The 21,837-nt window shown below is 40.5% G+C and overlaps 2 protein-coding genes across 2 annotated transcripts; both read left to right on the top strand.

Moving 5' to 3' along the window:
* The first annotated feature begins 570 nt into the window (after window positions 1-570).
* Window positions 571-17,031, top strand: BTBD1 (BTB domain containing 1). The gene is made up of 8 exons (XM_054388236.1): window positions 571-962; window positions 8,667-8,823; window positions 9,367-9,472; window positions 11,108-11,305; window positions 11,556-11,748; window positions 12,312-12,399; window positions 15,067-15,213; window positions 16,045-17,031. The coding sequence occupies exons 1-8, from the start codon at window positions 571-573 to the stop codon at window positions 16,201-16,203; spliced, it is 1,440 nt and encodes a 479-aa protein (XP_054244211.1). The 3' UTR covers window positions 16,204-17,031.
* Window positions 17,032-17,558: 527 nt separating this feature from the next.
* Window positions 17,559-20,842, top strand: C16H15orf40 (chromosome 16 C15orf40 homolog). Its single transcript, XM_054387836.1, has 4 exons — window positions 17,559-17,654; window positions 17,733-17,859; window positions 18,932-19,059; window positions 20,023-20,842. The coding sequence occupies exons 1-4, from the start codon at window positions 17,580-17,582 to the stop codon at window positions 20,113-20,115; spliced, it is 423 nt and encodes a 140-aa protein (XP_054243811.1). The 5' UTR covers window positions 17,559-17,579; the 3' UTR covers window positions 20,116-20,842.
* The last annotated feature ends 995 nt before the right edge of the window (window positions 20,843-21,837 follow it).

The raw sequence follows: 21,837 nt of genomic DNA, 5'->3' as shown, positions 1-21,837 counted from the left end.
TAAATGGATTTTGTTTCTGTAAGAGCTGTAAGGTAGATGTGCCAATAATCATCAAAATCAGTGATCCCTGGTTTTGACTTTATCATAAGTTATTATAAAAGTGAATTTGCATTTCACGTGCATAAAACGTGAAATAGATTCAAGACTCCTACATATAGCCACACAAGTTTCGTCGCAGTGCTCTGTGCTTTGCAGGCCCTGCTTTTTCACTCTTCGCGGCTCTTGCAGCGCATTCCCACTGCACAGGAGGTTATCAGACGCTTTTATGAAGCTGACAAGTGACACAGGCAGCACGGCTCGACCCGGAGGGCCGGACCGACGCCTGAACACCGTGCTCCCAACAGCACACTCCAACCCCCGCGAGCCGCCCGCCGGCCTCGCTCACCCCGGCACAGCAGCCGCGAGCTGCAGAAGCGCCGCAACCCTGCACCGCGCCTCACGAGCCTGCGCGAGACAGCTGCGCATGCGCGGGGCGGGGAGCGGCTGACGTCAGGGCGCGCGGTGAGGTTTCGCTTGCAGCGGGCTGACGGAGCTGCCCGGCCCGGCTCGGCCCGGCCCGTTAGGGCGGCGATGGCGGCTGCCGGCGGCAGCTCGGGTCCGCCCGCGGAGGCACCTGCCGCCAGCGCCGCTGCTACCATTTCTCCCGCCGCCTTGGAGGCCGGCGCGGTGCTGCAGCGGGAGCCGTTGTACAACTGGCAGGCCACCAAAGGCTCGCTGCGGGAGCGTTTCGCTTTTCTCTTCTCTAACGAGCTCCTCAGTGACGTGCACTTCGTGGTCGGCAAAGGCAGCCCCCGCGGCGGGGCGGCCCCTGGTCCCGGCCAGCAGCGCATCCCCGCTCATCGTTTCGTCCTCGCGGCTGGCAGTGCCGTCTTCGACGCGATGTTTAACGGCGGCATGGCAACCACCTCGGCCGAGATCGAGCTGCCCGACGTGGAGCCCGCCGCCTTCCTGGCACTCCTGAGGTCAGGCCGCGGCGGTGCGGGAGGTGGTGGGCCCAGTGGGAGGTCTTGAACTGTGGGCACGGGGCGGGGGAACGGGTCTCCTCCCGCCGGCATCGCCTGCCCGCTGGGGAAGGCCTGGCCGGGCCGAGACCTCCGCTCTGTCGCTGGTGTCATTTTCTCGCTCTGCGGCCCCGCCTGTCCTGTCCCCAGACAGTCCATCCTTTCCCTGGGCCGCTGTGTGTGTGTCCGTGGAGGGAGATGGGGAGAAAGCGCATAACCTCCTCGTGGGCTGGCACACAAGGTCAGACGGCCTCGCGAACACGTTTGGATCCCATCCTGCTCTTTCCTCGGCATCCTTCTCTGAAGTGTCCCAATTTTAGGGCAGCCAGTTGTCTAATCAGAAAAGTACTTTGAAAGTGGTGGGTGTCAGGTTTGGCTTTTTTATTCCTTTTTTAAAAAGTAAGATTATAGAAATTAGTTGTTGCAACTGTCCATCCACGTCCTGAAGAAGGGACAGAGGCTGTTCTACCAAGGTTTTGATTTAATTTGATACTTTGAAATTTTATATGTCATTCACTTTGCTTTTTCAGCGGTGGTACTAAATTGTTGTATCCTTTTACCAGAGTAATACTCATTGTAATTACACTTAACTTCAGATACTTTTAGGAGGACAAGGAACATGCAGCAGAAGGCAGTAGCTAACTGATTTTTACATGCAAACCACCCAAGTGACACCATGAGTACAGTGATGTCAAGAAGTATGTAAAATGGGTTAGTGATTTTTCATTTGCAGATTAGGATCTGCTGCTCCTCATGCTCACAAAATTGAAGTATTTATCTGCCACTGCTCACTGTAGGGGTAAATAAAATCAGTGGTGTTCATAGAAATAATAATTGATGGTTTCTTGGTGTATCAAGCTGTGGTGTGGTAAGATGACTAAACTACTTTGAAACTCTTCTGCTAAGCAAAAATCTCTATAAAATATATTAAAAATATTTCTATAATCTATATTTGGGGAAATAAAAAGTAATATTATTGCCTGGAAAGAAATATGTAGTGTCTTGAAGCTTTCTGTAGGGGTAAAAGCTACAAAGTCTTTGCAATTTTCATGTTAGAGGTAAGAGCTGTGCGAAGAGTCACCTAGTCCTTTTAGTAATCATGGACACAGAAGTTGCAGCAACTGATTTGAAAAAAACCTCAAACAACAGACCACCACCAGCAGCAGTATCTCTATTGCTGTTAGCAAATGAAGTGTATTTATTTTTGTGTATTATTAGCAAGGAGAGATTGGCAAGGTGAAGAATTTGTGCAGCAGAGTGGGAGATAGTAGGGAGTGTCGTTCAATCAAAATAGTTTCAAAGGTTAAAAGTAAATGACTGTGCACATATATGTGTTTGTGTATATGTGGAGAAATCTCTGGAGATTGAAAAGTGTGAGGAAAGAAGCTTGTCTAGGAAAAAATCATGGAAATAGAAGAGTTCTAAGTAAAGGTAAGAAGGATGGTATTTGAAAACTGTAGAAGTGAATGAAGAGATGCTATTAGAAGCAAACAAAAGACATCTTGTGTTGGTAGAACTGCTAGTGCTTAATGGCCAGGGGACTTACATAACTAAACTGATTATACCTGTTTGGTGTCTAACTAGCACCAGACCGATGAACTGTTAAAACTTCTCAGGTTCAGTGTCTCCTTTGCTATGAAATACGTGGCAGCTTTTTAGGACTTTCTTCCACGTTAGTTTTACATATATATGTATGTATCTTATATTTAAATAAATACATGTTGCAACATGTTGTTAAAAAGATATCTAAGGAGAACTTAATGAATACAGACCAGTATTGGACTTCTTCAATGCTTGTATACACTGGTTTTAAAGTATATTAACTAAAAGATGGCCTTTTTTTTTCCCTATTGTTGTCCAGAAGAGGTAAGATAATGATGGTTGCCTTTTATGGGTTGCCTTCTTTTAATATTTTCAAAGACCAGTTTCAAGTCTTTGACTAGAATTTAAGTTGAGGTCTTTGAATATGCATAGCAAATGAATGTGAAATGAAAATGAAAGGGCTTCAGAGACTTCTAGGGATAGTTTGCTAATTAGTGTTACACAGCTTGTTCCTTTTTTTATTTACTCATGTTGTTTGTGAGGTCCTTTGTTTAGTTGATGTGTTTTATAAAGGTCTGCTGACAAATGCTACTTATAATTTAAGGCCAAAAGAAAAGATTTTTTTAATGAAAAAATTTCCCATTCTCTTAAATTTGTTTGATCTCTATCTGTCCAGTGAGACTGTAATTTCTGTGTTCTGTGATGTAAATTTTGATCAGTGTTAGTGCTTTGTCACAAAATAAATGGTAGTTCAAGAATTGTTTATAGGGGAAAAAAAATGTAATTAACCTGAACAATTTAAATACTTGATAGACACCGAGTTAATATGATATTTGTTTTGTGTTTGTTTGGTTGGTGGCTACAGCTGCTACCTTCTTCTGACAGGGAACTTAAAAATAATAAATCTGTAGAGTTGAGTGTTTAAAAATAATGAACTGAACCTGTAACTGATGGTATCACTGTAATTGTAGTAAAACATTTTAGGGTTTCTTTTTACACTCAGAGAAAATGGGGTAGGCCTTCTTGTCTATAGGCTAAAATCTCAACTATAAAGATGGGAAAAGGGAAGGCTTTTTAAAATTAACTAGGGAAGAGGAGAGAACTTTCTTGGAAAAAATTGTGCTCAAAGGCATAGAAATGTCTGTGGTGTGTATTTTTGCTTATCATCCAGTATTTCTCTTGCCAGAAGAATTTTCAAACATGAGTCAGAGGAGTCTGCTTTTAAAAGCAGGTGACTTCAGTAGTTTGACAGATAAATCCTTAAGAGCAGAAATAATATCAAAGTCCCAAAGTTTGAATCTACTTCCCAGGTAAAGAGTTTCTGTTTGTTTGGTTGTTTTTTTTGTTTTTTTCTAACTATACAAATTGGCTAGTACTGATTAAAAAAAAATGAAGCTGTCTCAGTAACAGTCTCTTTTAGAGTTTTACTTTGTTGTTTTTAATAAGATTTTTTTTAATTTCATGCACATTTACAGTAATTTAATTTGTCCTTTGATCATAGTATAAAGGAAAGTAAAGACATGACACGAATTTAGCAGTCTGTCTTCCAAATGTCTTTGCAGAGGACTTTGGCAAGCAGTAAATAAAGGGGTAATCATGACTAAGTGGAGGGATTCCTCTCTGCTTTTATAATGCTGAAACCATCTTAGCTGTTGGGAAGATGCTAAGGCTAGGGAAAAAGAGCTCACCTGAGAGTAAAGAAAAGTGGCATGAAATGTGTGAGAGGCTTGTGTAAAATGGAAAAATAGGTTGCTTTTTTTCCTGGTCACTACAAGTGTTTTTCGGCTGTGTAACGTGTACCCACCTTGTTAGTCAATATCTACAGAGCAGGTTGTTTCTGTAAGTCTCAGCAGGGACTAGATAAGGGAAGAAGACAAGGGGGAAGGGTAAGTGATCTTGAGCCCCTCAGAGTTAAGTGGAGGAGGAACAGTGGCTTAAAGGTGTGCTGGTTCAGGTGTGTCACAAATGGGAGAGTTAACACGGAGTCAGCTTTTGGCACATGAGCAGAGGGGTTTTTGGAAGACACACCTAGAGTTCCTCTTTTATGAGTAGATGAATGTATCATGGTCATCTTCTACTTAAGGGAAATAGGACTATACAGCATCCCAGAGCCATGCACTTCATTACCTCATGGCTTTTACAGCTACCCTTTAACTTTGAAAATTCATACTTTTTAATACTTGCAAAAGACTACTGTTTGACTTTGAACATTGAAAAGAAGTATTGGCGTTGTCAAAAACTTGAAATAGTAAAGCTACAAAATTGACAGTGTGACTTTCTTGCTTCATTTGGATGCCTCTTGTCATGATTTTTCTCAAAGTCTTCAACTATATATTGTGTTCTGCCACTATGAGTTGTTACGCTCTGGGTGACTGGCGTGTAGAAACAGATAACAAGGTCAATAGTGCCCAGTAACTTCATGCAACATGCCAGCTCTCCTGTTCTGAGTGAATACCATAATGGATGGAGCCCAAAGTTGTAGACCAGATGAACTCAATGTTTTTATGGATATTTATGTACATTTTACAGATACTTTACAGGGGAAGGGATGGTTAGTGAGGAGGGTGTGTTGTGACAGTGTGGGACTTCAACATGATGTAAATTAGTATGCAGTAAGAAGTGGAGAATATGCTGGGTTCTGCTGGGATAGAGTTAAGTTCTTCATAGGAGCTGGTATGGGGCTGTGCTCTGGATTTATAGTGTTGATAATACAGTGATGTTTTAGTTGCTGCCTGAGAAGCTGTGCCCATTTTAGCTGTCAGAACTTGAATCACATAAGTCTGGATAGTTTGTCATAGACACGCTTTCAGTTGTTTCTTAATGTACCTAGCCAGACAGCAGGATAGGGATTGGAGTACAGAGCTTCAAATGTGTCCTTCGTGGGGTGACAAAAAAATAGCTCCAGCCTGTTAATTTTCAGCTGTTAACATGCCTTGTACTCCAAGCTCTATAAAGTTCTGAAAGGCAGATTAGAACATTTGAAATAGATATTTTGCTTTAAGATTAAAAAAAAATAGAAATGTACTGTTATAGAATCAGTCAGGGTTGGAAGGGACCACAAGGATCATCTAGTTCCAAGCCCCCTGCCATGGGCAGGGACACCTAACACTAGATCAGGCTGGCCAGAGCCTCATCCAGCCTGGCCTTAAACACCTCCAGGGATGGGGCCTCAACCACCTCCCTGGACAACCCATTCCAGGCTCTCACCACTCTTATGGTGAAGAACTTCTTCCTTACATCCACCCTCAATCTCCCCATTTCCAGCTTTGTTCCATTCCCCCTAGTCCTATCACTACCTGATATCCTAAAAAGTCTCTCCCCAGCTTTCTTGTAGGCCCCCTTCAGATACTGGAAGGCCACAATAAGATCACCTTGGAGCCTTCTCCTCTTCAGGCTGAACAGCCCCAACTCTCATAGTCTCTCCTCATAGGAGAGGTGCTTCAGCCCTCTGATCATTCTTGTGGCCCTTCTCTGGACACGTTCCAGCATGTCCCTCTTGTAATAGATGCTCCAGACCTCGATGCAGTACTCCAGGTGTGGTCTCACCACAGTGGAGTAGAGGGGAAGAATCACCTCCCTCGACCTGCTGGCCACACTTCTCATGCAGCCCAGGATTTGATTGGCTTTCTGGGCTGCAAGTGCACACTGACAGCTCATGTTGAGCTGCTTGTCCACCAGCACCCCCAAGTCCCTCTCCTCAGGGCTGTTCTCCAGCCAGTCACTGCCCAGCCTATATTTCTGCTTGGGATTGCCTCAACCCAGATGCAGGACCTTGCACTTGGTCTTGTTGAACCTCATGAGGCTGGCTTGTGTCCACCTCTCCAGCCTGTCAAGGTCTCTCTGGATGCCATCCCTTCCCTCCAGTGTGTCTGCTGCACCACACAGCTTGGTGTCATGAGCAAACTTGCTGAGGGTGCACTCAATGCCACTGTTCATGTCACCGACAAAGATGTTGAACAAGACTGGTCCTAGGACTGATCCCTGAGGGACTCTGCTTGTCACTGGCCTCCACTGGGACATGGAGCCATTGACAGCCACTTTTTGGGTGTGGCCATCAAGCCAGTTCTTTATCCATCTAGTGGTCCACCCATCAAACCCATGTTTCACCAGTTTGGAGACCAGGATATCATGCAGGACAGTGTCAAAGGCTTTGCTCAGGTCCAGGTAAATGATATCTATTGCTTGCCCCTCATCAATTAATGTTGTGACCCTTTCATAGAAGGTCACCAGGTTTGTCAGGCATGATTTGCCCTTGGTGAAGCCATGCTGACTGTACCCAATCACCTCTTCACTATTATTCTGTCTCAGTAGTGCCTCCAGGAGGATCTGCTCCCTGATCTTACCAGGCAGAGAGGTGAGACTGACTGGCCTGTAGTTCTCTGGTTCTTCCTTCTTCCCTTTTTGAAAATGAGGGTTATGTTTCCCCTTTTCCAGTCCGTGGGGGTTTCACCAGACTGCCATGACTTTTGGAATATAATAGAGAGGGGTTTAGCAACCTCATCTGCCAGTTTTCTCAGTACCTGTGGTGTATCCCATCAGGTCCCATGGACTTTCTACTACTGTTGTAGTGCTTTAATGAACTACTTATCAATTTTGTATGCAACACTATACCTATGAGATCTTAGTTTCTTTAAAGTAGATTTGTCAGTCATTGTGACTGGCAAGTCAGCCCATCATTTTCATCAAGTAACAGTCTGTAGCTTTCATGAATCCATTTGGAATGAATGGTATGAAACTTCTACTGGGAAAAAAGCTAACATTTCATTAAACTCATTCATTCTAAAAGCTGTTTGATGAAAGTCCAGTTTGAAGTATTAATCCAGAACATCATTCACATTTCCTAAGTGCTAGATTGGAGTATTGTAACAGGTAAATAGGTACCTATCGGTAAGTGGCAGCAAATTTAATGTTGAAGGCCATATTTAGTTGTGTTAGTGGTTACTGAGAGAATTTTTCCTTCTACATTCTTGCAATGTAAGAACTATAAACAATGAAGAACTTCAGCTGAAACTTTAATTCTAGGTTTCTAGTACTTATATCTCCTCATATTACAATCAGGTTTGAGTCCATTACTTTCTCAAGTTTCTCCTGTTAAATACAATCTGCTTAATGCTACGTGTAAAAATCCTTGTAAATGCAACTTCCATCTCTGTGTTGCTTGCCATTCATTACCAGGAGGTTCTAAACAAAGAATATTAAGAAACACGAATGAAAAGCATGGTTTTCATTGTGGTATTTCTGCATTTCCTGATGTGTCCTGGTTTATAATGTTTAATCACCTGTGTGTTGGGTAGCGCTGCATGTTTGCAAATCACAAGACTATATTCTTGGTTAGTATCTGAAAAACTGATGAAATATTGCTAAGATTATTTTCAGTGTCACCTGTAAGAAAGCTTACTTTTAAAAAGTTATTGTTCCATACATAATCATAAAATGCATCTTAGCTTGTATGATCTCAAATAACATCTGTGTAAGAAACAGAATTTTTTCCCTGATTTTGGTGGAGGCTTCTGGTTTTGAGTTTACAGCTTATGCTTAAAATCTCAGCCAACCATCTAGGCTCAAACAGTGGAGGAAAGACAGTGTTCTGCTGTGTCAGGAATAGAAGAGTCAAGGTCATCTGCTAGAATATTGGTCCCTTTCTTGTCATTTGAACACTACAGAATGGTAACCTCGACAAATTATCAAAGTACTCATGGCAGGGAAGCTAGTGTGCTGTCAGTAAGTGGAGTTCAGTAACGTAGCCATAGAGGGTTATGTATTGACATTTGGACATGCAGCTCTTCCTGGTGAATCAAAAGAGCATGTGTTCGTATGTTAAGTAATTCTGCATCTCAGCTGTTGTTTACAGTTCAGTAGCTATGTATAGCTACTACAGCCAGATCACTAATAGGGAGTAATACATATTTAAAACAAATGTATGCCACTAGGTTGATATAATATTGTTTCTTCAACCCTTTAACTAGCTTATTAATTTGTAAAAAATGCTACATGGTCAACTGTTTCATGTTTACAGTGCAAATCTTTGACCTGTTCTCTAAATGCAAAGAGGCTGTTACGTTGTTCGTGACTGCCCCCATCAGGATACCTTTTTATGATCTGTATTTGTGTATTGATTTCTAGGTTTCTTTATTCAGATGAAGTACAAATCGGTCCAGAAACAGTCATGACTACTTTATACACTGCTAAAAAGTACGCAGTCCCAGCCCTGGAAGCACATTGTGTGGACTTTCTAACGAAGCACCTCCGAGCAGATAATGCCTTTATGCTGCTTACTCAAGTAGGTAAACTTAAGCTTAGTTTTGATTTACTAGAAAGATCAGTATTTGGAGTGAAATGGCTGAGTATTACTTCACAGTGGGTCTGCTATCACACAGTCTAATTTATGTATGAAAATGTCTTGCCCTGTCAGCATTTTTACAGACAGCTTCTTATGAATGTGGAGGAAAGGCTGCTTTATTTTGTTTGTTTTTTTTTTTTAATATGCAATAAACTGGAGGCAGTTTATTCTACAGTGTATCTGTATGAATCCTTTAGTTGTTTTTTAATACTGTGCTTCAGTTCACTGTAGTGGATTTGATACGTACTTATTTTCAGTTATATTGCCAAAAACTACAAACAAGCACAAAGGAAAACTTGGATTTTGTCAATTCTCCTTATTATGTACTCCTTTGGGAATTTTAAGTGCTCTTTCAGATGTAAACATAAAGAGTACTTAGACAAACCTCCTTTTTTTAAATTTAGGTCTATACTAGAGTGAAAAATGCTTTAAGATTAGTGATTTGTCAATTCATGCCTAAGACATGTTTCTTTACCTTTTTAGGCTCGTTTGTTTGATGAACCTCAGCTTGCTAGTCTTTGTCTTGACACAATAGACAAAAGCACTGTGGATGCCATAAGTGCAGAAGGCTTTACTGATATTGATATAGGTAAGTTACTTTGTGTGTCCTAAGCATTAAACTTCTGAAGGGATTGTATGAAAGGAGAAGACTTTGTTGCAACAATCAGCGCAAGTTTTTTTTATCCACCTCTATGGTGCTTTTCTTTGAGCTCTACTCCGGAGCAGTGTTCCACTGTGTTGGGTCCCCATTTAATTAGTGTCAGCATACTGGGGCTCCCTCCATGATAACACTACTCTTATTTTAAAGCCAAAGATTTTGCTGAGTGCTGTGCCTTGTCTCTGAGGGATCCACACCACCTTTTTGCATGTAACAGGAATCGTATTTTGTTGCCACATACTCAAGAGTTGCATAGATCAGGTACACATTTTGAAATCTGTTTAAAAAAACAAAAATCCAAGCTGCCGGTTTCTGTGTTTCGTCTCTTATGAAAAGCTAGCAGTTGTAAACCTGCTTACTTAATTTCATTGTTATTATGTCTAAGATTTTACTGCAATTCAGTTAGACTGTCTGAAAAATTCAGACTGAAGGAAGGTATTCCAGCTGTTTAAAGAAATTGTAAAGTTATTGTTAACTTCTGTTCAGTGGGATTTGTACCCAGACTTTACTCTTGCTAAGTTCCAATCTGTTTAGACTTTCCAATGTGCTATTTTCTGTGATCTCAAGCATTCCTTGCTCAGCTTTAGGTCATGTAGAAATTCCCAAAGAGGACATAAAATTCAGAATATGAATCATAGAATGCATCAGGTCAGAAGGGACCCTCAAAGGTCATCTTGTCCACCCCTCCCTGCAGTGAGCAGGGATATCTTTAACTAGATCAGGTTGCTCAGGGCTCCATCAAATTTGTCCTTGAATGTCTCCAGGATGGGGTCTCTACAGCCTCTCTGGGCAACCTGTTCCAGTATATCACTACCCTCACTGTAAAGCACTCCCTGTTACTGTCCAACTTAAATCTACTGTGCTCTAATTTAAAATCATTGCCCCTTGTCTTATTGCTACATGCCCTTGTAAACATATTTTTTCAGGCTTATATTCTGCGAGACACTGCAAATTTTTTCATACCTCTTATTGACAAGAGGTCAGAATGAGTAAGAAATGCAGGAAAACTTGCTTTTGTAAAATATGTGAGTACCTTGCCTCACATCCCATGTTCCACCTTCAAGCTTTGTGGATGGCAAATAAGTCAATGTTTTAGATCACTTTTATCTATCCTTAAGCCAGTTTTGTGTGCACCACTGATGCTTGTGTCTGTAGTTCATCCCAATAGGCAGGTGGTTACTAGGATGAGAATGTGACAATGTCATCATTAATAACTTGGCTTTTTAGCAGTGTGCATTCACTGCATGTTCACTTCCAGTTACGATCTTGTGCTAGCTGTGGAAATTCTTTAGGATACTGATTGGCACTACATAGATTATATATAGTCACACTCTTGGGAATGAAGAAGAAAGTTTATATGGTGTCTTCATAGCAGGGAAGTGATTTTTTTTAGTTTGGAGTCTATACATCATTGAGAGAGTCCTTTATAAACAAGTTATTTTATCTTTGATGTCTTAATATGAATATTCTTAGTGTTTACATACTTAACAAATTAAGCTTACTTAATTTGTAGCACTGTTACTGGTTTGGATGAAAACACCTAAATATGTTAACTTTTTTCTTTAGACACGTTATGTGCAGTTCTAGAAAGGGATACCCTTAGTATTCGTGAAAGTAGACTCTTTGGAGCTGTTGTTCGCTGGGCAGAAGCAGAGTGTCAAAGACAGCAACTGCCTGTGACGTTTGGAAACAAACAAAAAGTCCTTGGAAGGGCTCTTTCCTTAATCCGTTTTCCATTAATGACTATTGAAGAATTTGCAGCAGGTGAGTTTTGGGGTTCTTTGTCTTATTGTTAGACTATCTCTGCACTGTTCACCTGTGAGTGGTTAGAGGCGTAACGCTCTATTCTTATCATACTAATGAAAGTTGTGATGCACACATGAAAGCAAAATATCCTCAAAAATATGCTCTGGTCATCAGAAAGTGTTTTTGTCATTTTCAGTTTGCAAATATGTGAATTCAATATAATAGTTGGAGTAGTTCTTTGAATCATCTTGAAGTTTTCTTTTCACAGGCCCTGCTCAATCTGGAATCTTGTCAGATCGGGAAGTAGTAAATCTCTTTTTGCATTTTACTGTCAATCCTAAACCTAAAGTAGATTATATTGATCGACCAAGATGTTGTCTTAGAGGAAAAGAATGCAGCATTAACAGGTTCCAGCAAGTGGAGAGTCGTTGGGGCTACAGTGGAACAAGTGATCGGATTAGGTATGGCTTTTGAAACTGTTAAGAGGAGAAATGGAAGTATGGGAAGAAAGGGAATGTGTTACTCTTTTTTTTTTTTCTTTTTTTTCTTTTTTTTTTTTTGCACAAGATACAGCAACAAACATGCTGGTTCTGTTTGGACATGTTTTATCTTTTTATTTTACAATTACGTACATTGTTATGTGCATAAAATTACAAAGTACCCAAGAAAAAGTTGAAAAGGATTTGGTGCATTGGACTGGGTGTTAGCTGCATACTTCTTTTTACAATACCTAGTCTTGATGTGTTTTTATTTTGGAGATACTCAAAATAACCTGGTTATTTTTTTGTTTAGTGACACTGAATATCTTGGGAATTAACAAAGCTGTAACCTATAAAGCTGATACCTTCCTTACAAAGCAATTTTCTTAGTCTTGCGACCTTGCAAAAATAGGAAGTGTTATTAAAAAAAAAAAAAGTATTTTTCATCTTCCTTATTCTTCAGTGGAGTCTTTTTTTCTAGTTGACTGGGAGTAAGGTAATGCACCTCTCAGTTTAAATTCCTTTCTTGGTTTATCTATTACTAGGTTCACAGTTAATAGAAGAATTTCCATAGTGGGATTTGGGTTATATGGATCTATTCATGGACCCACAGACTATCAAGTTAATATACAGGTATAGTATATTCTGTTTAAATAGGCTAATACAGAAACTACACTTGTAGCACTTGCAAAAGGTTTGATGTATATTTGAGTAGGAGCAAATGATAGGCCATGAATCTTAAGCTGTGTTTTGTCACCAGCAGTGGTCGTCATAAGCAGATGACTAGGGAAAAGTAAGAACTATGTAAAACATTTCTCCCTCTCTGCTGTATTCTCCTGTCCTTCAATCATTTATGGTATGTTTCCCAAGGCCAATTTGGTTTCTCTCTTTAGTAGTTCCTGGTAAATGTTTCTTCAGGAAAGAAGAGTCAAACCTTTGGGCACCCTTTATTTTTTTTACATTTTACTCTCAGTATTTGTTTTAATCTGGATACAGCTTTGTGTTTCTATAGGATGCCTTTTGTTTGTTGGTTTGTTTCCAGTAATAGACTTTTGCTGATCAGCCCTGCCAGCTTTTTTGCTCCTCTTCTCAAGACTTAATAGGCGGTGTGTACCAGTACTCTACTTGGGTGTGTGATGTCCTTCAGTAGTCTGCATGCTTCTTACAAGAGTTTGATTTTCTTAATTGCTTCTTTTGAACAAGCTCCCTCATTTTTCTCTTCTTGAAATTTAACACAGCTGTGGTGGATTTGCTTTTGCTGTTCAATTGGGAGCTTTGACTCCAAATATATTCTGGTCACTTACATAGTGTTTCCATTACGAAATTTTGATTCTGATCTTGCTCATCATTCAGAACCAAATCAAGGGCTGTATTTCTTCCTACTGAGCAATTGGTTAGCAAGTTCATGAAATGGTCAGTGATAGCATCTAAAAATGTCACTCTTGCTTCATGTCCTTGTCTGACACTTTCATGGTCTGAGTGGTTAATTGAAGATGCCACTAAAATTGTATTTCCTGCTTTTGTAGTCTGTTTGGTCTCTGTTAGTGTATCGTGGTCAGGATTGTCTTCTAGTAATACTGATCCAGCACGACGTTTTTTTCCTTTTAAATATGGAGCTTCAGTCTATTTGAATTCTCTTTCCTATTAAGATTAGACTTTAAATCATTCTAGGCTTTCTAACAAGGTATCTGCGTTCTGTGAGTGGCACAGTTTTACTGTGTTGTGTATTTATTAAGGATGTGGGAAATCTTATGAAAGAAAGAATCTGTGGCTTTATTTAGGGGTAGAAATTCAATTGTCCCTATCTTATTTCAGAGACTTCTAGCATGGGCTGGAACTGCTGCTTTGGTTCATTTCTGGGCATCCTATTTAAATGTCTGTCTGTTTTTTTTCTGTTGGCTATTTGATGATTACTGTTCTCTGACTATCCTGTACTTAATGATAGGAATTTTATGTCTGTATGTCTGTCTCTTTATAACAAAGGTTGGTACTGAGGACCTAGCAGCTGTATTATACACATTTGGGGATTGTTAATTTGCATTAACCCTTGTTTAATCCTCTCTGCCTAATTCCTGTCAGCAGATGAGAGCATTTGGTGTGCTCCCTCAGCTCGTTTGGATTTGTTTCATCTGAAAATTTAGTTCTTGCAAGGCAAACCAAAGCATAGTAAGTGGGAATGATAAGAGGCTCACATGAAAAAAATATGTTCCTGATCCAAAAGGAAAAGCTAATGTACCTTTATGATTCAGATGAAGGCTATCTATCTTCTACAGGTTCTCTTTATTCTGGAAGTATCCCCAGTCCTGATGAATCTAAAACTTTCTTGTCACAGTTTTTTCAGTCAGTGTTTGTACCTTCCTTCTTGGACCTACGTTTGAAGTACCAGAGTACTTCAAATAGTGCTAATGTATATTGCAAATACATCTTTCTAGGTCTTCAGCATTATAATTGTTAATATTTCTACTAGTTGTGGTTGGGGGAAAAAGACTTTGAGCACATTTTGCCTGGAATAAGGCTTCATCTCATTTGTGCAATAGAAAAACATTATATGGCAGTTTAATAATAAAATATCGATAGGATTCTTGTTAGTGCAGTAATCAGTGTTCATGTTATCCTGAAGTTCTGATACCCAACTTCTGCAAGAGGTGTTAGGCAGCATGGATCGGGATTGTTGCCCGAAATGAGAAGCGTTGGCTATTACTACATCTTAGCTAGTGATTCCTAGTCACTGCTAAAATTGAAGGCAAAAGAAATATGTAGTCTGAGTGTAATTTTTATGCTGAATCTCGACTAGAAATAAATTGTATAATTTTGTGAGTTCTTGTTTTCTTTTAAGAATATATCATTGACTGCTTGCCTTATCTGTGAAAACCTGTTTTCTAAATTAGCCACATGCAGCAAATGTGCTTCCATCATGTGGGCTGTGCAGGTGTACAGAAATCAGTAAATCTACATACAGGTTTATATGTAGCAGCCAAAGGTCAGAAGCTGAAGGTCTAAGAGCAATTTTTCTTCTGCCAAGCAAAGACCATAACCTGGTTGGAGCAGTGCTGAGTCTAGTCCACAGATGGAAGGTCAGCCTGTGTAAAACATGCAAGCCATTGTTCGGCATGCTGCTGGGCAAACCCTAATGGTATCTGGAAATGACACCCTGTTTTCCAGTTCTGACATTGCACTACCAATGCAATTAAACTGGGTGGAGTAGGCAAGTGTTTGCTTGTCATCATTCTAATGCATGTACAATAAGAACCTTTCTCAAGCTTGTAAATCTGAAAGTGCTGTTTCCATGTTTTTGCACAGATAATTGATTATGAGAAGAATCAAACGCTAGGACAAAATGATACTGGATTTAGCTGTGATGGAACAGCCAGCACATTCAGAGTCATGTTCAAAGAACCTATAGAGATTTTGCCAACAGTTTGCTACACAGCTTGTGCAACGTTGAAAGTAAGAATGCCTAACAGTACAGAAGAAACTGTTATTTTGATGCAAGACTTGTTCTTTTATCTGCCTTCTGATGGGGAAAATCTAGATCTTCAATTTCCTTTTAATGCTAAACTAGGTCCTTCTTTAACTCCACAGTAATTTGTAAAGCTGCTGTCTCTCTGATGTGCCAAAGCACAAAATTCGTAACTGGCTCCTTTGTGCCTTTCCACTTTCTGTCTTGATCTAAGAGTTAGAGTGAGTCTTGATGGAAGTCACTGGTTCTGGGTGGGCAAAAGCACTATCAAGATTGAAGTTGGGTTTCTTTTCTCAAGAATATTCTAACCACTAGCTAGTGTCAAGAAAATAAACTTTTTTAAATCACTTTTTATATGCTATAGTGTTGAAATATAGGAAAGGATAACTTGTCCCCTCAATGTTATGGACAAATCTATTTAGTGTTTTCTCAAATAATTTAATGTTCTTTTTAAATAACTCCCTATACAGAAATCAAAGTGGAGTGGGATAGAAAAAATGTTTCACATTAAAAGACTCTGAGGTGGGGAACTAAGTGAGAGTATAGACAACCTGTATTACAGGGAGGGATACTAGAAAATAGTCATTACTAGTTTGGTAGAATCAGGTGCCTTAAGTCTGCTATCAGAGTAACTTTTTGTTTTGTTCTTTAGGCACAGGACATTTGCTTCTGTTGTCTGAGACTTTGCTGTACCGATATCATAAAAGTTAATACACAATTTTATACTACTAAAATAACCTAAATTAGTGTTAGAACTTCAACTTTTTATGGGTTTTGATGCTCGCTTGCATAAATTTCTGATCTCTTGTGGTTTTCAGGGTCCCGATTCCCACTATGGAACAAAAGGTTTGAAGAAAGTGATCCATGAATCTCCTACTGCTAGCAAAACATGCTTTGTCTTTTATAGTTCACCAGGTAACAACAATGGTACATCAATAGAAGATGGACAAATACCAGAAATAATATTTTATACATAATTTCACAGTGTCAGCTTGAATGTGTCTGTGTATTAGTGGACTTCAACTGGAAGGGTATCAGAGGACTTGGCAGCAGTTCAATTCTGTGAAATTACATGAACATGTGGGGAAAAAAAACCTGAGAGCTGTACCAGAAAAGCTCTGCATTGTTCATTTGCAGAATCTAATTTAGTTTTTCTTCTTAACAAAGAAACAAATGGAATACTATTAGTGTCTATTGAAAATACTGGTTTAAGTAGTATCATGTGATTGCTTTGTATTTTCACTCCTTTTACCATAGAGTAAAACACGTTTTTGAACTGGAAAATTCTTACTCATTATGAACTTATGTGTATTTTCCCCAACCTGTCCAGAAAAGACAGTAAAACTGCTGCTATAGTCCTAGTTTACATTTCTTTCCAAAATGACCCTGTAATGACCCTATGGACATGAATTGCTACTATATTTTTTCTGGAGTACATTAGCAAAGCTGAAATCATCTTGCTATCATTGTGACTTTTTGGAAGAGCCATGGAGATCTCATGAACTTCACATGGCAGCCAGCATCTGCAGGTCCACTGAAGAAATACTAAGTCATATTTGGCAACAAGCAGGTCTTTGTAGAATCTCTCATAATTCAGAAGGGCTAAGGGCTGTTTTGGAACATAGAGCTGGTTATAGAAATAGCCACTGTATATACATATGTGCCTATAAGAAAATGTATAATGTGAAAATAAGAGTACCAGACTTGTAATGATATGATTTTATTATTGGACATCCTACTACGAAAACGACACACTAAGGACAATTTGTATGCAACTAGTTTTACAGCTGTATACACTAATTTGATGCAATAGATGTATGTATATAGTATTTGGTGTCTTGCACTGTGTCATGGTGGAACTTCTTCCTCTACGAAATCCTGCACCTTCCCCCAAAGAATATACAGGGAGGACGACACAAAAAGAAACCAAAGGGGGGAGGGGGAAGCACAAAACCCCTCCCCTTTTCCTAGCCCTCTCTTTACATGCTTGCCACAGTGACGGCCATGCAGAATGGTCTTGGCTCCCGAACCCAATCTTCACCGCAAATCCGTGGATTTCGAGTCGCTTGCTCTGCTCGCATTTGGTCGGTGCTCCTACTGCACTGAGGCTCTCCTATCTCAGCTGGGCTGGGTGCATACGAGCCAGCTGCCGCCAGCCAGAGCCGGGCCTTGGGGCGCGCTGGAGGCTGCTGCTCCGGTGCCACCGGGGCGAGAAGGGAGACGTCACCGGAAGCGAGACAGAGACAGCCCTAACCGCGGCGTACCCTGCTCCGGAACGGGCCGGCCCTTTCCGCCTCTCTGGGGACCAGCGCGGGGCGGGCCAATAGTGTTGCCGGAAGGGGCGCCCCACGCTATGCTGCGCCTCGCCTGCTTCCGGCGGCTGCTGGCGGCGCCAGTGCGGAGCGGTAGTGGGGCCATGCCCCGAAAGGTGCGACGGGGGGATTTCCCGGGAGGTGACGGCAGGCAGGTGGTGCCCATGGTGATCGCGCCTATTCGTCTGTTTCAGGGAAAAGGAGCCGGGAAGGGGTCTGCGGAACCGGAAGTCGCCGCGGGCCCAGTGGTGGCGACCGGCGACGGCTACGTGAGGGTGGCGGTTCGCGCCAAGCCCGGCTCTCGGTGTAGCGCCGTCACAGGTGGGGCCGCCTGGGAGGGAGGCTCTCTGGAGAGCTTGCCCACCGCTGGGCTAGGCTGGACTGAGGCCGCCAGGCCCGAGAGACGTTGCTGCGTTCGGCCGGGGCAGTCCCGCGCTGCCAGGTGGCTAGGGCGCTGGTTGGTAGCGGGGTTTGAGATGCTCCCGTCGCTCTTGTCCGACGAGTGGCGGTGGCGGTTTTAACCACTGCTGGTAACTGGAAACGGAGCAGGGAGGATGTTTTTTCTTACTAGTCTGTCAAACAAATTCCAGAGTTTAACTCCCCCCACTATGTTGGGGGGAAAAATCATCAGCAAGCAAAAGAAAGTAGCAAGGTGCCGGCCCGGCAGTAGCGGCAGGTGGGGTTGTGAGCGCGGTGCAAGATCCAACACGGTTTTGTTAAACCACTAGCAGCAGACGCGTTTGGTCTGCACTTCAGTCTAACGCTGGTCGGTTTGTGCCTGCTCTTTGTGCCTCAAAAGGTGGTGCGGTTTTATTTGAATTATAAATTTTGACCTAATAAAATTCATTCTTCTGCATATCTGGTTTGTATACAAATTAAATGCTTTCTTTTTTTTACAGGTAGGTGTATGAGACTGACAGGTGGGCTGTAGTGGAGAACCCAGACTCAACTGTCAGCATAAGGAAATCGATAGCATAGCTCTCTGGGCTGCTTATTTATTATGCCTTTTTCTCTTTTCTTTCTGGTGAGATAACCTGATAAGTATTATGCTGCATAGTACCAAACTGTCCTGGACCTGAAGCAGAATGGGCAGCGTAGAGAGGGGCTTGGAACAGTGCCTGGTTGTGTGGAAAAATAGTAATTCATGGCTGTGCTCTTGGGACAGGTCTGAAGGCTTCTCTGTTTATTGTGTTAGAAGATTATCTTTCTTTGTACTGGCTAACAATTTTAACTTAAGGCAATTTATGAAGCATAAAAACACGCTTATTTCCTGATGTGTACATTTATTTGGTTTTAAATTAAAATCCTTTTGAAAGTATTTCTTCATTTTTGAAGAAAACGAGTAGATGTTTTGAATATTTTGAGCATAAAATCCTTAAAATATTTGTTATAGATGTGACAGCTGAGGCAGTAGGTGTAGCTATTGCTGCACCACCATCAGAAGGGGAGGCAAATGCAGAGCTGTGTCGCTACCTCTCTAAGGTGCTAGAAGTGAAGAAGAGTGAAGTTATATTAGAGAAGGTACTTCCTTTTGTTGTGCTTTTTTTTCCTCTCAGTCTTGCCCTTCTGCAGTTTGAATTCAAGATTTTGAAAATTACTCATTGAGTACAGGCAACTGCTTTCTAAATTTGCTCCAAAAGACACTTTAAAGGTGTTTACTTGAGTTAATGGAATGTTTCATTGAGAACAAGCATAGTATGGGAAGAACCACAGCTGATCTTGAGATCTTTAATTGTAATAGTTTCCATCATAATACATTTTCCAGATTTGCATGGTTCATGTTTTCTGTGCTTTTCAAAGATTCTCATCTTCATGTCAAATGCAGTTCACAAAATTTGTGTTTATCAGACAATGTGCATTTTACTGACAACTTTTTGGGTTTTTTGAAGTAACTTCCGTATTTGAGTGAAAATTTTCAGACAACTGTCACATATAAGCAAGAGCATGTATTAGCTCTTGGATTATAGCTAGGCCTCAAGTTTTTTTGTTGTAGAGTTTACACGTCTTGACTCTGGCAATTGGAAACTCCTCGTTTTATTCATTGTACTGAACAAATAATTTGTCAGTCTTTCCAGCCATGTTAATTTATAGTTTATGAACATAAGAGCACAAGGAAAACTTGTGCATTTTATTTTTGACTCTTGGTATAATATAGTATCTGTAGAAGTCTGTTACAGGATAGTGGTAAATGGCAATGTGACTGATGCATTTAGCACTGTGTTACCAAAAGGTAGAGATGTGAAGGTTTGAATCTTGCTTTTTCTGAAGCATAGGCAAATTTCCTCATTAGTGTGCCAACATTTATCTTTCACCTTTCAAATAACTAGGATGGACATTGATGAGCAACCTCCTGCTGATGCATTCCCACACTGAATTATTTTCAAAGTACTTGGTTTGTTGGCATTACAGTGAGATTTTCTTGGAGTGTGTATTTGGTGGTGATTCTCTGAAAGATGTTTTTCTTTGTGTGTGTGTCTAAACCAGGGTGGTAAATCACGTGAAAAAGTGGTGAAGATTTTGGTATCGATGGCGCCAGATGACATTTTAGAAAAACTGAAAAGAGAAGCTTCCAGTTGACCTTAAAACAAGAGTGGGAAAATGCATCTTGTTAAATGGACTGATACTCTTTTCTTATGTAACTCTAGTCCTGTTGAGAATGTGGGTAATGACTATGGAAAGACTTCTTCCCCTTCACCCCTTTTATTAATGTAGCTCCTGTATAATTGATGTTTTTGTGTAGGTTTGGTTAAAGAAACTTGTCTATACCAAGGCTTTGTATCTGCTTCTGTCACTATAGACTTCTTCCCTCTGGAGAGTTTCCTATTGGTAAGATTTGCCCTCTTTTCTGATCCCTAAAATGATTTAAAAAGACTTGTAGTGCAACAAACTTCAGTTAACAAAGTGAAAGGCTTGGAGTGACAGACTTCAATGTGGAAAGTGGTACCCATGGTACCAAAGGGTAAGTCTGTCTGGATGGTAAAGAAGGTTCTCTTCAGTATCTAGCAGCAGGTACTGGGTGCAGTTTTGCACTGTGTGCATGTTTGTACATCTAAGATTAGTATATTTGAAGCCAATATACTGTTACTGATGATGCAGGCAAGCTAAAAGCAGAATCACTTAAACAACTGAAACAAACCCAGCAGTTTGCAGTATGAAAAACTGGCCCAGGACCTACTAATTGCATAGAGTGCTGCTTTGTAATACTTTGTGTTAGATTCCTGGAAAGTGGAGATACAGTCTTGTATCTTTGCCAAATGTATGTCAAGTATTACAACTGTTTTTAATAAAAGAGGCAAAAAGTATGCTCTAATTTTGATTTGTGTTTATGTTTTTAACCCCAAATAATTGTTTCCTAGAAGTAATTTATTAGAATGTTATTTTTAAACAGGATCATGATATTTTTCCCGAGTCCTTCCTTGGTTTAAAAATGAGTAGTATCCCAACTCTTGGAGAACTGAGCAGAGTCATTTGTAGGACAGAACAAGAAATATGAAACAAAATGGACTACTACATTCCACCCTCAGGGCTAATGAGAAGAAGGCTTAACTTCTCATACTTGAGAGATCAGAGTAAGATTTAACTAGTATTTCCAAAAAACTTGTATGATACGAGACATTTCTCAGTTTGGAGTTTGCTTTTTCATCTGTGTCACTGCTGATGTCTGAAATTGTCCTGTCTTTACTGTGGTTGTCATATTTAAATACGTATATATCAATGTAATGCCAAAAGTAAACAAGAAGAAGTGGTCTGAAAGCTTATTTACACTTTGCCATAATTTCTCCTGGAAAACAATGTTATGAAGACATAATTTTCATTTAAATTGCTTTAATAGCTTCATGCAGCGCAGGCTTTATAGCTCATAATTTAGATTTTCATGGACAAAAATCTTTTGCTTTAGGAAATTCTTACTGCTTCCTAAATATTGCAACAATTGTTTTTACTTAGAGAACTGGTGCTTGTCAAGATGACAACCTTCAGGGTGACTCATTTTAAAGATGTTATGAAAAATGTTAGTTCCTTGTTTGGACAGTGTTTGGAATCTAAACTGTGAATACATTAACTTAATGGTTTGCATTGTGTTTGGGCTTCTTATTTTCTCAGGCTTTTGGTCAGCCATGTATTTATCAGTTGCCTTTTTCACTTGTCCTTTGTCTGTACAGGCTGGCTTTGTTTTGCTGTTCAGCCAGTTTTGGTTCACAGCTCCTTGCTGCTTCATCTATTCTTGCCCAGCAGAGGGATACCATGTTTTGCAGAAAAATTAAGGCAAAGCAAGCCAAAGGTTCATGGAGGTGTCTTTTT

This window comes from Indicator indicator, chromosome 16 (assembly GCF_027791375.1).
Source record: "Indicator indicator isolate 239-I01 chromosome 16, UM_Iind_1.1, whole genome shotgun sequence".
NCBI lineage: Eukaryota > Metazoa > Chordata > Aves > Piciformes > Indicatoridae > Indicator > Indicator indicator.
Note: the sequence above shows the minus strand (reverse complement) of the source record. Positions and strands in the feature narration are given on the sequence as shown.